Genomic DNA, 16,363 nt, shown 5'->3' on the forward strand with positions numbered 1-16,363 from the left:
GTCTGTCCGAGATTAGGTGGGTAACTTTTGCCGTCCTTCGAAATGGAGACCTAGATAAGTACTCCTGGTGGGGAATGGACTGGGATGTTGGGAGTTGGAGACCTGGGTAAGTACTCTCACACAGGATACTCTCACTGGGATTCGGATTTTCCAGTTACGTAGGTCTATTGGGGAAATAAGCTAGGCAATACACACGAATTCTACTCCGAGAGACCTTGATAAGTACTCAGGCTAGGATACATAAGGATTCTACGGCAAGCGACCTTAATAAGTCCTCAAGCAAGGATACGTAAGGACTCTACGGCAAGAGACCTTAATAAGTACTCAAGCAAGGATACGTAAGGGTTCTACTGCAAGAGACCTTAATAAGTACTCAAGCAAGGATACGTAAGGATTCTACGGCAAGAGACCTTAATAAGTACTCAAGCAAGGATACGTAAGGATTCTACGGCAAGAGACCTTAATAAGTACTCAAGCAAGGATACGTAAGGGTTCTACGGCAAGAGACCTTAATAAGTACTCAAGCAAGGATACGTAAGGATTCTACGGCAAGAGACCTTAATAAGTACTCAAGCAAGGATACGTAGGGATTCTACAGCAAGAGACCTTAATAAGTACTCAAGCAAGGATACGTAAGGATTCTACGGCAAGAGACCTTAATAAGTACTCAAGCAAGGATACGTAAGGATTCTACAGCAAGAGACCTTAATAAGTACTCAAGCAAGGATACGTAAGGGTTCTACGGCAAGAGACCTTAATAAGTACTCAGGCAAGGATACGTAAGGATTCTACGGCAAGAGACCTTAAGAAGTACTCAGGCAAGGACACGAAAGGATTCTACTTAGGCAAGGTTACGCAAAGATTCTACTTAGGCAAGGATACGCAAAGATTCTACTTATTCAAGGATACGCAAGGATTCTACTTAGGCAAGGATTATACTGCAAGAGACCTGGATAAGTACTCAAGCAAGGACACGGAAGGGAATAGGGACCTGGATAAGTACCCTAGGACGGCTATTAGAATTATTCATACAATGTATCACTCACCTGGGATGGATGTGTCTTCTGTCGTTGTCCGGCACTGACTGTCCCTTCTCACTCGTTGATCTCCCTTTTATAGCAAGCCCCAACCACGTGTTCTAGCGTGAGATAACGGGAACTTGTTTTGATCAACTTGTCACAACAACATTGGCTGTGATCATCACAACCAATGGCTGTGATGTGTGAGAATAACGGTAACCCCTTGTATTTTGTTGTTTTCTTTTAACCGAGACAAATGAGAAAGTTGAGTTTTAGAATATTTATTTATTATTAAAGAACAAATAACACTGCAAGGTGTGAGCAAAATTGAGTGCCACGATTTTTGGTCGTCACACTTTCCCCTTCCCTGGGGTGGGGTCCTCTTGACCGCGAGGAATGACCGTCACATTGCCCTTCCGGCCAACCAATATCCGCAACCTCTTTCCGCGAACTTCCACGACTCTCTTATATTGGTTGCCTGGTTTATGTAGCGCTAAGGCTGCTTCCAAGTGCGGCTGAAGTTCTCTGTCCGTATCCGGAGATAGCGCTCTTGCGCCGACGAACTCCACCCTCTTCTCTGCTGCCTTTGGTATGACCACCACACTCTTCAACCTCGGTTTGTCTCCCGTGCCTTCCACTGCTTCCGGAACAGCCAACGGTCTCGGGTATTCGGGTTTTGGGGACCCTTCCAATATTTGCTGGAGGTGGGCAACATCACTCCCTGGACTACCGACGATTGTGCTTCCAAGCGAGGGGCCGCTAGGTGAGTTAGCCTGCATGCCGCGGCCGGGGGTTATAGGGAGCCCATTTGGTTTAGCAGGAACCGGGCTCGCCAGCAACCAACTCCAATCGTCATGGGGTGTTGTTCCCCGCCGAATTCCTTGTTCAGACTGTGGCGAAACCACCGGGGACGGGGTGCTTGGTCTTGAGCTCCTCTCTCTCACTGGCCTTGGCGGGGTATTCAGATCGTCATCCGAGGAAATATACACCACCTCCGGTGCAGCGAGCTCGGCGGTGATCCCTCGGCTGCGTAAAATCTCGAGGGCTCGGGAGACTTCGTTTGGCCTCGGGTAGGGCTGTGCCTTTAATTCTCTCATTATCTGGAGAATGACCTGGGGTGTTAAGCGGTTCAAGCGGACCTCGCAAACTTTGGTGATTGGCCAATCACCACCCTGCTTCTGTGCTGCCTTGGTTTTCATGGTTTAATCTGTAGATGACAAAGAAAAATGGGAAAACGTTAATTTATCACGAACGGTTTGAGTTCACTAAGATGGGCAACACGGGTCGAACGTTTGTCGGGTCCTCGTATTCTAACTATTACTGGCGACACGAATTCTATCACTTCGAATGGCCCATCGTATTTTGGTGCCAGCTTGGCAGCAAACTGATCAATTGCCTTGGACTGTGGGTGCTGCTTTACTAGTACCTTCTCCCCAACTACCGGTTTCCAGGGCCGCCGACGAAGATTATAGTGCCGACGCTGTTCCTCAGCCGCCAGACTGAGTTGGTTCCGGACTATTTTAAAAACTTCTTGTAAGTCGTTCGCTCTCTCCTCAGGTGTTTTGGGGGTGTGTCCTGTACCAGGGACAGCTTCGTCGTAGAGTGCTTTTGGCAATCTAGGTTCACGGCCTTGTACTAAATACGCAGGACTATATCCGGTCGACTCAGAAGTCGCCGTATTTATCGCCAGGGATATTTCCGGTAAGAAGTCGTCCCACCGATTGTGCTTATTCTGGCATACCTGAGCAATCATTGTTTTCACCGTTCTGTTGGCTCTTCCGGTCGGATTTTCTTGTGGGCAATACGGTGCGGTTAGCTGGTGGTGCACTCTGATTTCATCCAAGTATTTCCTAACAACTCTGCTTGTAAATTGACTGCCGTTGTCCGATATAAGGATTTTGGGGTTCCAAAGCGAGCAAGGATTCTTTCACGGAACGCCTTCACTACCCCTTCCGCAGTCGCTTTTCTCTGTGGTATCAGTTCCACCCATTTGGAGAAACGATCGAAGAAAACCAGGAGCATCGTGTTCCCATGTCTAGTTCGTGGTAAGGGACCTACGTAGTCCGTACAAACAGTGGCCCATGGCTCCTCGGGAACCGACACCAACATTTCTCCTGCCGGCGCGACCTGATACGGTTTATAGCGTTGACAGGATTCACAACTCCGAACAAATCTGGTGATGTCCCTTGTCATTCCCGGCCAGTAATATCTGCTGCATATGCGGTTGATTGTCTTGCGAATTCCCATATGGCCTGCGGACGTTTGGCTATGATTTTCCTGTAGTACTCGTTGTCTCTGGGGTTCGGGCACACAAAGTTTCCAAGGGGCGCAATCTTCGTCGTGTGAGTTCCCTGCAATATGCCTGAAGAGTTGCTGATTCACCAGCGCATAATCTGCAAATTTCTCCGGGTTTGTTCTCATACCTTCTATCTTCTTCGTTATCCACGGGCATCCGCTGTACTCTATTTTTGCTCTTTGGAGGTATTCCACAGGTTGACGTGACAGTGCATCTGCTACGACGTTACAGCGGCCCTTCCTGTATTGAATCGAAAAAGTGTATTGTTGCAGCTCGAGGGCCCAGCGTGCCAACCTGCCTGTAGGGTTATCGATGGAGTTGAGCCACTTCAAAGATAGATGGTCGGTTATAACATTAAGGTGATAACCTTCTAAATAGGGGCGCATCTTCCGAATACCCCAAACTATGGCTAGACATTCCTTCTCAGTTGCGGAGTAATTTCTTTCTGCTCCAATTAGGACCCTACTAGCATACGCAATGACTCTCTCCGTGCCTTCGAGGACTTGCGTTAATACGGCTACTAGCCCGTAGTCACTAGCATCTGTTTGTAGTGAAAAAGGTTTTGCAAAATCCGGGCAAGCTAGTACCGGTGCTTCTGTCAGACGAAGTTTCAGTATTTCAAAAACTGTTTGCTGGTTCTCGGTCCAACGCCAATGCTTTCCTTTTTTCAACATGGAGGTGAGAGGGTATGCTAAGGTTGCAAAATCAGGAACAAATCTGCGGTACCACGACACTACTCCTAAAAACCGGCGGAGTTCTTTTAGGCAGTTGGGGGTTGGCAGTTCACGAATGGCCGCAACCTTATCTGGGTCCGTGTGGATGCCTTGGGCGCTAACGACGTGGCCGAGGTATTTGGTCTCTTTCTTGAAAAAGTCGCATTTTTCTGGGTTTATGCGCAGATTCACCCTTCGTAGTCTTCGGAACACCTCTCTTAAATTTTCCAAATGTTCTTCTAATGTTTTACCTATGACAATGATGTCATCTAAATAGGCAAATGCGTGTGGTTCCATGTCAGCGCCTATTACGGTGTCGAGGGCACGTTGGAATGTAGCGGGGGCGGAATGCAGTCCAAAAGGCATCACCCGCCATTGGTATAACCCTCTCCCGGGTACAGTGAATGCCGTGTACTTTCTGCTAGTCTCTTCCAATGGTATCTGCCAATATCCATCCTTTAAGTCGAGGCTACTGACAAAATTCGCCTCCCTGAGTCGGTCGAGAATGGACGAGATCCGCGGTAAGGGGTACGCATCGGGATCGGACTTACTGTTTAAATGGCGAAAATCCATACAAAGTCTCCAAGTACCGTTCTTCTTTCGAGCCAATGTAATTGGTGAGTTGTACGGACTACGTGAAGGTTCTATAAATCCCTTACTAAGGAGTTCATTTACCTTTTCCTGGACGATGGCCTGCATTGCTGGGTTCCTTGCTGCATACCGCAGCTTGAATGGCCTATCGTCGTTCATGACAATTCGGTGAGAAGCGACCGTAGAGAATCCGTGCAACTCCTGAAATTTGCTTAGTTCTTCGTTGAGGAAAGCGTTTATCCTTTCTTGATCAGTGGGGCTTAGCACACTTACCGTGGGTGACAAGGTAGGTTCTTGCAATCCCGGGTTTATCGTGTTTGTGCCGTCGTCTTTCTCGGATTCCGGTGGTTGGTGTGTGGTTACTGTCAGGTGTAGATGCCTTTCGATTGTTCTCTCTGTTTCTTCGATACACGGTATGACACAGCTTAACCCAGCACAAAGTATTTTAGTCCTGCTCCGTTGGAGAAAATCCATCCCCAAGATTATATCTTCGCTGGCGTGGGGCATAATCAGGAATTCCATTTTCATTCTGCATTGTCCAAAGATTAGATCGGTAACCACCGAATGCTGAACTCTCCGTTGTGACCCGTCTGCCAACCCGATCGTTATATCCTGTGTTCTCTGTATGGTTTGGGGATCGATCGTCTGGGCGTACGCCTCACTTATGAAGCTCCTGGTTGCCCCTGTGTCAACGGTGGCCAGGCAACGCCGACTGTGAATTATAATTTCTGCAATTATGCGTGAGGCGGTACTGTAGAGCGATGTTCCTCCTGAGTTGGAGTGGGTGTCTGCGAGCCCACATTCTCTACCTCCATGCGGACTCGATGCTCGTTTCCCGATCGCTTTCGACAGCACTGTATCGTCCGAATGCCTCTTCGACCACACTCCCAGCAGAAGAGCTTCTGTGGATTGCGGCATCCAGCTGCGAAATGGCCCTCCTGGCCGCATCTTCGACAAGCCGTGGCTGTGTTGATCGGTACCTCACGCATACTTTCCGAGCTTCGTGACTCAATTCGGTGGTGGTGATCTCTGGCTACGGTTGGCATGGTCGGGATATTCTCTAAGTCTTCGGCCATCTCTAAGAGGCCCGCCAGATTGGTGAAGTCCCTCCGTCTGATGTACCACAAGTATTCCGGTAAGGCATTCTTAAAAATTCGTTCCATTTTCTGCTCCTCGTTGTAACTAGTGTGTCTCATTAGGTCTTGCATCGCTAGCATGTAGTCCTTGAACAGTTCACGCGGCTTCTGTTTTCGTTGCCGGATTTCGTCCTCCAAATTCTCCATAAACCTCGGAGGGAGGAAGAATTTCAAGAAATCCTTTCGAAATTCCTCCCAGGATCGCCAGGGTTTTCTGTTGTTCCGGGACCACATCAATGCCCGACCATGAAGCACTTCTGGCATTACGGTGATCAAATTGCCGTTAGGGATCTGGTACATCTCCGCCCTTTCTTCCAATCTCTCAACGAATTCCAAAGGTTTACTTTCACCGGTGAAGCTTATGCCCCACTTCCGTACTTGTTCCGCGATTGTTTGCACGTCTGGTGTTTTCTTGCCCCGGGACATTGGTACTTCTATCCGAGTTGCCTCTTCGCCATCTGTTTCTGCGCTCAGTTTCCTAGGCGTCGCCACCTTCGTGTCCCTCTCATGTATAGCTTGGATTTCTAACAGTCTTTTCATAATCTCCGGGGGGTGGTATTGGGCTATGTACATCGCGAATCGCTTTCGTTGTTCTTCAACCGTTCCATCGGTATCGCAGTTAAACTCGTCGAGGTACCTATTTAAATCGTCCTTACGAAGGCTGTACGCCCAGGACACACGTAAATCTACCGACATTTTATAGAATTCTTAATACACTCTCTAACTCTCTCTGTCCCTGCTCGGGCGCCACTGTAACGACAGGTTTCCCCTTAGGCTGGAGTAAGCTCGCCGGGGCCAAAGTTCGTAACAGAAAATTTGTTTGTGTGCGAGAGAGAAAGAGAAAGACGAGTGTTTTACGTTCTATAATGTTTATTCCGTACGCAATAGAGGTATATACAAAGTAAACTGAGATATTGCTTAATACTACTAGGATGACGTCTGTCCGAGATTAGGTGGGTAACTTTTGCCGTCCTTCGAAATGGAGACCTAGATAAGTACTCCTGGTGGGGAATGGACTGGGATGTTGGGAGTTGGAGACCTGGGTAAGTACTCTCACACAGGATACTCTCACTGGGATTCGGATTTTCCAGTTACGTAGGTCTATTGGGGAAATAAGCTAGGCAATACACACGAATTCTACTGCGAGAGACCTTGATAAGTACTCAGGCTAGGATACATAAGGATTCTACGGCAAGCGACCTTAATAAGTCCTCAAGCAAGGATACGTAAGGACTCTACGGCAAGAGACCTTAATAAGTACTCAAGCAAGGATACGTAAGGGTTCTACTGCAAGAGACCTTAATAAGTACTCAAGTAAGGATACGTAAGGATTCTACGGCAAGAGACCTTAATAAGTACTCAAGCAAGGATACGTAAGGATTCTACGGCAAGAGACCTTAATAAGTACTCAAGCAAGGATACGTAAGGGTTCTACGGCAAGAGACCTTAATAAGTACTCAAGCAAGGATACGTAAGGATTCTACGGCAAGAGACCTTAATAAGCACTCAAGCAAGGATACGTAGGGATTCTACAGCAAGAGACCTTAATAAGTACTCAAGCAAGGATACGTAAGGATTCTACGGCAAGAGACCTTAATAAGTACTCAAGCAAGGATACGTAAGGATTCTACGGCAAGAGACCTTAATAAGTACTCAAGCAAGGATACGTAAGGATTCTACGGCAAGAGACCTTAATAAGCACTCAAGCAAGGATACGTAGGGATTCTACAGCAAGAGACCTTAATAAGTACTCAAGCAAGGATACGTAAGGATTCTACGGCAAGAGACCTTAATAAGTACTCAAGCAAGGATACGTAAGGATTCTACAGCAAGAGACCTTAATAAGTACTCAAGCAAGGATACGTAAGGGTTCTACGGCAAGAGACCTTAATAAGTACTCAGGCAAGGATACGTAAGGATTCTACGGCAAGAGACCTTAAGAAGTACTCAGGCAAGGACACGAAAGGATTCTACTTAGGCAAGGTTACGCAAAGATTCTACTTAGGCAAGGATACGCAAAGATTCTACTTATTCAAGGATACGCAAGGATTCTACTTAGGCAAGGATTATACTGCAAGAGACCTGGATAAGTACTCAAGCAAGGACACGGAAGGGAATAGGGACCTGGATAAGTACCCTAGGACGGCTATTAGAATTATTCATACAATGTATCACTCACCTGGGATGGATGTGTCTTCTGTCGTTGTCCGGCACTGACTGTCCCTTCTCACTCGTTGATCTCCCTTTTATAGCAAGCCCCAACCACGTGTTCTAGCGTGAGATAACGGGAACTTGTTTTGATCAACTTGTCACAACAACATTGGCTGTGATCATCACAACCAATGGCTGTGATGTGTGAGAATAACGGTAACCCCTTGTATTTTGTTGTTTTCTTTTAACCGAGACAAATGAGAAAGTTGAGTTTTAGAATATTTATTTATTATTAAAGAACAAATAACACTGCAAGGTGTGAGCAAAATTGAGTGCCACGATTTTTGGTCGTCACAAACTTGGGGTTCGAATTCGGAGATAGGTAATATCGGTACACTCCTTCTGGCACCTCCCCCACAAAAGGGAGGAATAAGCATCCAATTCTCTTCAAATTTCACACATCCCAATATTTCTATCAAGACATAATCAAGTCTGAAAATGGCATATCTTGCTACACTCTTTCTGGTACCTCCCCACAAAGGGGAGGGAATTTTTAAATAACTATGATGCTCATAAAACGCGAAATAAGCATCCGATTGGCAAATCACAATATTTCTAATAACACAAGACCTGATGTGAAGATGGAACATATCGCTCAACTCCTTCTGGAATTTTTTAATAACCAAAATGCTTATGAATGCGATGTAAGCATTCAATCCCCTTCAAATTTCACACATCACAATATTTCTATCAATACATAATCAGTTGTGAATATAAAATAAATCGGACAACTCCTTCCGGTACAACGGGTCAAAACTTTGAGCGTACACAAGCATTTTGGTGAGAGTTTCCCAGAAAAAAATTATTTGTGAGGGAAATCAAGCGTGATAGTGTGATTTTTATATATTTGGCTGGAAAACCACAAGTGGCTATCGGTAGAACACTCCAGCATTTAAATGTGAATAAATCTTTTGTGTCTCCACTGGTAGCGTAGCCCAACGTCAAGGAAGTAGACGGAAGGAAACGGCAACATCAGCAGAAATGGTTTGAAAAGTAAAGGGCTTCGCTGGGAATGGCGTGTGACGTCACATTCAGGAAATATTTTCCATGCCTATTGAACATTTTAATTTCATTAAATTCTTGAAATAATGTCACATAGTCCTGCCAATATTTTATGTTGATTTTTGACCGAAACCAAGAGGCACGCAAATCTTCGTAGTATTTGCCCTATATATACACTCTATGTCTTATGGACATCCAAATCGGATGAAACTTATATATGAGAGCTATTACTATATCTGAACCGATTATCTCCAAATTTATGTACTTGCTTCTAGATTGAATTCGGTGGGATGTATCAAAATACAGGTCATTTGGTGCACAATTAACCCGTAATCGGTTGAAGATATATGGAAGCTATATCTAAATTTGAACCGATTCTCGCAAAATTTCAATAGGGTTCGTCCTCGGGCCGAACAAATATTGTTTGAAAAAAATTCATTTCAGTCGGATAACATAAACAGCGATTCTCATAGTCTTCAAAAAATTCTTCACAAAATATTGTCTGTACAAATTCACGTTCCTTGAATATATATTCCTGAAAGATCCAAGTTATGTGACATGACAGTCTTTGAAAAAGTATTCTTAAATTATCCTTATTTAATGATATGATATTCCCTGTAAAAATAATCTTCAAAATCCACTTTTAGTGCTCTGATAGTGTTTAGAAAACCAATGTTAAACATAAACCAAAAGAGAAAATCTCATGCCCCGGCCGAAGGCCTGCTACTTACCACTACTTGGATAGGTAATTCCATAAGTATTCAAATCATACCTATTTTGTAAAATTTTGTAGAACCAGATAAAAATATTATTATGTATTCGAACTTTCGGGTTAAATAACCAGGTAACCGGATGATAATCATGTTAAAAATACCCATCTGCGGTAAAAATTTCAAAATAATCCGAGCATAGCTCCTAATTTTAACTTGCTCCAAAAAATGTCTGGCCTTCCCGATCGCATAATTGTACTCTAAGTATAATTGCGATTAAAAAAAATCTCCTTTATATTAACCCACTAAACCAAGAGTGTCTGTTCAACATTTTAAAGCTCATACCAATCGCTCAAAGTTCGAGCACCTTTTGGTGTATTCGTTCCCTCAAAGAATGAATATTAAACATTAATTTATATTCTGACAAAATAATATTTTCCCTCGATTTTCTACATTTTCAATCACAGCAATGGAATTGAAATTATTTCAAAATAAAGTTGGATATGCCACATTGGTTGCCTCAGAATTTTGTGGGCCTCCAAATAATATAATTACAAAAAGAACAACAATGACACTTACATTTGCACTATGACTGTGACTTGGTTTATTTTAACCTTTTGTTCGCTCGAACAAGAGTAAACATTAGTCTATGCTGTAATATGACACCCAAGTTCAACATACACACACACACATACCTGCAACACACCCGCACATTATTGACCAAACAAAACGCCAACACACAAGCACCCTCAAACACTTGGTTTGTTTGAGGCATAAAGAATTCCAATTTTGTTTTTGTTTTAATGTTCATTCTTTGATCCCTTTTTACCATAACACATACTTGAAAACCTCCCACCCACACACAGAGACAGGCACTTCCATGTGTACGAAGCCGAGGTATCCCACTGTTTGTATGGATGGGTTAAATATTGATTTCGAACGAATATTTTCTGTTTTTTTTTTTTTTTTTTTCTTTCTTTAACATAAAAATGTGTTTTATGTGTTCGCACAACTCAAACCGCCTCGCGCTCTCTCTCTCTCCGACTCTCCGACCGACCGCACAGTTGAAAACAAACTAAACAGACGACGACGATACGACGGAAACTTGCTTGCTTTCCGTTACTGTGCTTCTGTTTGTTTTGTTGGTTTTCTGTCAAAGAGTGTTTTGGCATGGTGAGTGTCGAAAATTTCCTTCTCCCTTCCACACAATTATTTGAACAGGAAGTGAGCGGTGGTGCAGCAACATGAGAATAATGTTGGCATGTTAACCCTTAATCAAACGTGTTATCCTCCACATGGCATGGACGACAGGAACATAGACCGGAAGAGAGTGAGAGAATTTGATTCGTTGAAATTTTAGCATGAATAACTGGGTGAGTGTATTTTCATAGTTTACTCTCGCTCTCTCTCTCTCTATTTCATTTTGGTTGTGTGTGTGTGCTGTAATGTTTTTTGAGGCTTTCCTTGGTGTTGTTTATTTAGCTGGTTGTGGTTTGATTGTTTCCGCTTTAGCCTTGAATGTCATTCCACCAGAGCATAATTTAAAGCCATTCCAGAGCTCAATTAACAGACTGCAAATGATGAATGTTATAGGCCTTGTCAAGATTATTTTAATTCCATTTTTTAAAGATTAATAAAGAGCAAGTGTCCACAAATTCGGGACTCTCAGGTTTCAATTAAAATGTATACCGATACTATTATTGGTATGATATATAATTTAAGAAATATAAATGCATAAAAATTATTCTTCTATTTAGAATTTTCCAAAGGGCATAAAATTTGTACCAAAAAGGAAATTTAAAAAAAAAAAATAAAATCTCCATATATTTGTAATTATATATACCTAATTTGGTAGTATATTGAACTATTTTTTGTACTACTGGTCCTTTTTGGTACCAATTGCTACTTATCGAAGAAATTTATGTTATTTGATAATAATTTTTGGCAAAATATTAATTTTTCTTTATCGTGCATTTCAAAAGGGTACTGTTTCCGATACAACATGCAGCTTTTAATACCATGCTCAAAATATCATGCCTCTCCACCTGCCTTCAGCTAAAATACACTTCTGAACTCAAGTAAAAATGTACTTGTGTGGGCGCTACACAAAGGCAGTGTCCTTTGTTGACTATTTGTCGGAAATTCCCTACAGTCAAACACATTTTTATATCTTCAGTCGTATGGCCAAAACCGCCAAAACCTCATAGAAAAATCGGTTTTGTCGGTATGTTTTTTTGGATCAAATCCGTTTCACCCCTTCTCCGTCTGTGTATATCTCTGCGCACCTCAATTCACAAAGTAAGTATTCGATTTTGTCCAAACTTGGTACATCGTAATATTACAGTCAAAGTTAAATTGAGTTCGGAGATAGGCAACATCGGCCTTATACTTTTGGTCCTTCTACACAAACGTTAAAAAAATTTCAAAGAAAATAATTTACCTCCTACGAAGAGGTAAACTTTCTAAATCTCAATTTTTTATCACTGCTAGGTTAGGTGTAAAAATGGACAATATCCGCCCACCACATAAAGTACCCCTCCCATAAACAGTAAACATTTGACATAATTATAAATCTAATAAAAAGTGCGACTGTCTTTCACACAACTCAATATATTTATTAGCCCAAGATCTGTGATGAAGAAGGGATATTCCATCTGGTACATTCCCCACAAAGGATCCAAATTTTTGAGCAATCATATCTCACATAAAATTCACATCCGATGCTTAGACTGTTAACCCTAGAAACCAACAGTGGTCTCAATATCAAATTTCATTTCTATATTTCTAGTAGAGCTCCCGTAACAAAAATGTTTATATTTGTGATGTATGTGAAGTAGATCATACCAACTATGGACCTTATTTGAATGCTTTAGACTAGTCACAATTTGGAAATTATATCTAATTCTGAACCGATTTTCAACAAATTTTATGGAGGCTTTTTGTACAAGAGATACGTACAAAATATTAGAATTATAAGAATTATTCTAAAAAAAAATATATTTATTGGATTATTTATTTCATTACCGCTCCTATTTTACAAAATCGAAAAATTCGGTTGAATATGAAAAAATGTATCCACTTCGGGCTGATATTACATATATAGTATGAAAATCTGAACCGATCTGGATGAAATATGGCAGAGGTATCTGATGTCCATTATAAAATGTCTTTGTTGTGGAGTAAGGGACTTAAACACCAAATCGGATGAAACATATAAATGGGAGCTATACCTAAACCGATTTCACTAAATTCGAAGTACTTTCTTCTACACTGAATTCCGTCGAAAGTACCAAAATGCAATCCATTTGGGGTGATATAAACCATTTGGTGCACAATAAAATTGAAATCGGATAAATATATACAGGGTGAGATGAAAAAACTACAACCTACTTTAGACTGCTCTCATTTCTAAGCCAGCCTGTCCAGTGACAGCTCATTATATTGTTTACAAGCATACAAAAGCATTTTGGTGAGAATTTTTAGAGAAAAAATCATTCGTGATAGAATTCAAGGGTGATAGTGTGATTTCTTTATATTTGGCTGAAAACGACAAGCGGCTATCGTTAGAGCAATCCAGTATTTAAATGTGAATAAATCTTTTGTGTCTCGTAACATCGCTCCGTAATACCGTAATACTGGTAGCGTAGCCCGACGTCAAGGAAGTGGATGGAAGAAAACAGCAACATCAGCAGAAATGGTTCGAAAAGTAAAGAAGCGACTTGATCGAAAACCCGCGTCATAGTGGCCGAAAAATGGCTTGGTAGTTGAACATATCGCAATATTCCATTCGGCAAATATTTAAAAATGAGCTCGGGGTAATGCTATTTAAACTTCAAAAAGTGCAAGAACTTACACCGCAACAGAAAGAAAATAGACTCAAAAGAGCTAAAGAGTTGCTTCGCTTGGACGAAAGTAGTGAACTACCGAATTTGGTTTTATCCGATGAGAAAACATTGATTTTCCAGCATGTTGTAAACAAACAAAATGATCGTCTTTACTTGCCAAGGAGGTCAGCTGAAAATGTGCACCTTCGGTTGGCCACCAGAACTCAAGCTCGTATTAATCGACCGTGACATCAGAATAAATGCCGAATATTATCGCGAAAATATTCTGGAGGGTGTATTAAAGCCTTGGGCACGCAAACTTTTTGGCCGCAGACCTTGGACATTCCAACAGGACTCAGCACCATCGCACTCAGCAAGGGCCACTTATGAATGAATGAAAATGATGTTCCTCGCTTCATTTTCAGCGCACAACTGGGCAGTGCTCCATGACATAATTTCAAAAGAGAAATCCTTCTACATGGATTTGAAATTAAGGGGGCTTCTACAATATTGTAGTGTTGTAGGGTATCACATGGTAGGCCCCGCTTTCTGATTTTTTGAAAATTTCAAAATTGTTTACATATGTAGATGTAATGTATTCAAAATTCGGTCCGGCCAAACTGACTGATTTTTTTTGGGAACAAAAATCATTACAAAAATCACTTTCTATGTGCACTAAGGTCTTTTACTCCCAAAAGGATTGTTCCGAAATTTCTTCAACTAAGAATGTATATTGATTTCCAGTACCACTTCCGCACTAAATTACTTTTTTTCCGTATTTCGTTCGCTCAAATCAGTCAGCCGAATATAATTAAATCATTTATATACATTTGTTGGGTCACTGTCGTTAATTCAATGCTAAGTAAATTCTCCAAATTTTCTTTCATTTAAGCTTCGAAGACATCCTTCACTTATTTTCCCCCTTAAAAAAACGCAGTGATGGTATGGGACACCACATCCTTTCCGCCGCCTATAGTGGTTGTTTATTTTATTTACAACGAATATGTAAATATTGAAACATCCCACAAGATGCCTACAAATTGATGCCTTAAGAGTGTATCCTGTTTTCCCAAGTGAAACGAGATTAATGTACTTCGTTCCTGCCAAAACAAACCCTGATACAAACGGATAAAACCAGACACACAATGGAAGTTAACAAATACACTTAAAAGATGAACACATCAAATAGGATAATAGCGTGAACAAAGGAAAAAGGGAACAACTAAATACATTTACTTCAAATCTTGTTATAAGTTGTCAAGTCGTTTTTAGGACAAAAATCCAACAACAAAAAGTACTCGTGTATGTGGCACATATTTTCACGTTTCGATATATGTACGAGTGGGTATTTCCAACAATCTGTCTGTTTCAATTCCATTGTGGAATATGTAAAGTAAACCAAGTTAAACCAAAAGAAAAAAGGAAAGAATTCTCACTTTTAACAACTTGCCAAGAAAATAACACGAAAGTGGTACTGATCCATGTTAAAGATTCGGCTGATATCCATGCATTTTACTTTTTTTCTTTCCCAACAAGTAGCGAATAAAAGCCATATCGATGCCAAAGCATCTCATCCCTAAGCATTTTCAAGGTAAACTAAGTTACAGGGGATTTAAGTTCAATCTTCGGAGAGAGAGAGAACGAGAGAGAGAGGGAGGCAGGGAAAATGTAGAAATAAAGTTATTTCAAGTTTTGTTACGGTTGCTGCTGCCGTCAAAATGTCGTCGTCACCCTGCCATAAAATGGGGACACATGTTGCACGTTATCGATGCTGCTTTCCTTTTCGCCATTTGTACGCTGAAGGATATGCTGGAAAAGTTTCTGGTGGCAATGTTATCCATTCAACAAAAATAAAGTTCAAATAATGGGTTCAAGGCAAAAATTATGCATCAACAAATTGTGGAACTGGCTCAAAGTTTATTGGATACATTTCCATGAATTGGCATCTAACAGGAAGACGATGCAAACGCAACGCGTAATTTGCAAAAAAAAATAAAGCGAATCGGGGTCAAAAAGATAAATTGATTATTTTTCTCTCTTTCTAAAGGAAAGTTATTCAATTATGAAGAAGAAGATGGTGGATTCATTTCGGTATTGTAGGTATGAGCTTTTTAGGAAATATCCAATATCGCATGTTTAATGGGTTTGGAAGAAAATATTGTCAAGAAATACACCTCTAATGGTTCAACAAAAATATTGCAAAAATCTAAAATAAGGAAACCTACAGGGTGAGATAAAAAACTGCAATAAAGTCAAAGGCCATAATTTTTGGGTTTTTTTAAACTTTATTGAATGAAAGCAAAAAATGTCGGAAATGGCATCAAATTTTAGAATAAGTTTAGATTTTTTTCGAATTGGTCACCTTTGGCACGAATTATGGCCTCCAAATAGCCAATGAAACCGTCACCCGCTGCCTGAATGTTGCTCTGTGGTATTTTGGCCCATTCCCGGCGAAGCGCTTGCTTGAGGTGATCGACACTTTGGTATTTTTTAGTGCCAACCTTGCTATCCAAAATACTCCAGACACAATAGTCCAACGAATTGGTATCCGGAGATTTTGGTGGCCATTGTGCGCAGGAAATGAAGCGAGGAACCTCATTCTGTAACCATTCTTGGAAGGCGCGTGCTGAGTGCAATGGTGCTGAGTCCTGTTGGAATGTCCAAGGTCTGCGGCAAAATGTTTGTGTTTCCAAGGCTTAAATACCTCTCCAGAATATTATCGCGATAATATTTAGAATTTATTCTGATGCCACGGTCGATTAATACGAGCGGAGAGCGACCATCCGGTATTATGGCGGCCCACACCATCACCATTGCCGGCGCTTGAGTTTTGGTGGCCAACCAAAGGTGCACCTTTTCAG

The 16,363-nt window shown here is 41.7% G+C and overlaps 2 protein-coding genes across 2 annotated transcripts in view; both read right to left on the reverse strand.

Moving 5' to 3' along the window:
- Nucleotides 1–16,363, reverse strand: part of LOC101890888 (uncharacterized) — a 518,720-nt gene that overhangs the window by 313,183 nt on the left and 189,174 nt on the right. The window lies entirely within an intron of this gene.
- On the reverse strand, nucleotides 765–8,255 carry LOC131801098 (uncharacterized). Its single transcript, XM_059119172.1, has 2 exons — nucleotides 7,935–8,255; nucleotides 765–2,226 (listed from the first exon to the last, which is right to left on the reverse strand). The coding sequence occupies exon 2, from the start codon at nucleotides 2,216–2,218 to the stop codon at nucleotides 1,370–1,372; it is 849 nt and encodes a 282-aa protein (XP_058975155.1). The 5' UTR covers nucleotides 2,219–2,226; nucleotides 7,935–8,255; the 3' UTR covers nucleotides 765–1,369.

The sequence above is a fragment of the Musca domestica genome, unplaced genomic scaffold (assembly GCF_030504385.1).
Source record: "Musca domestica strain aabys unplaced genomic scaffold, Musca_domestica.polishedcontigs.V.1.1 14, whole genome shotgun sequence".
Lineage (NCBI taxonomy): Eukaryota > Metazoa > Arthropoda > Insecta > Diptera > Muscidae > Musca > Musca domestica.

Coding starts and splice junctions, on each gene's coding strand:
- LOC131801098 (XM_059119172.1), bottom strand. CDS start 2,218: ATGAAAACCAAGGCAGCACAGAAGCAGGGTGGTGATTGGCCAATCACC.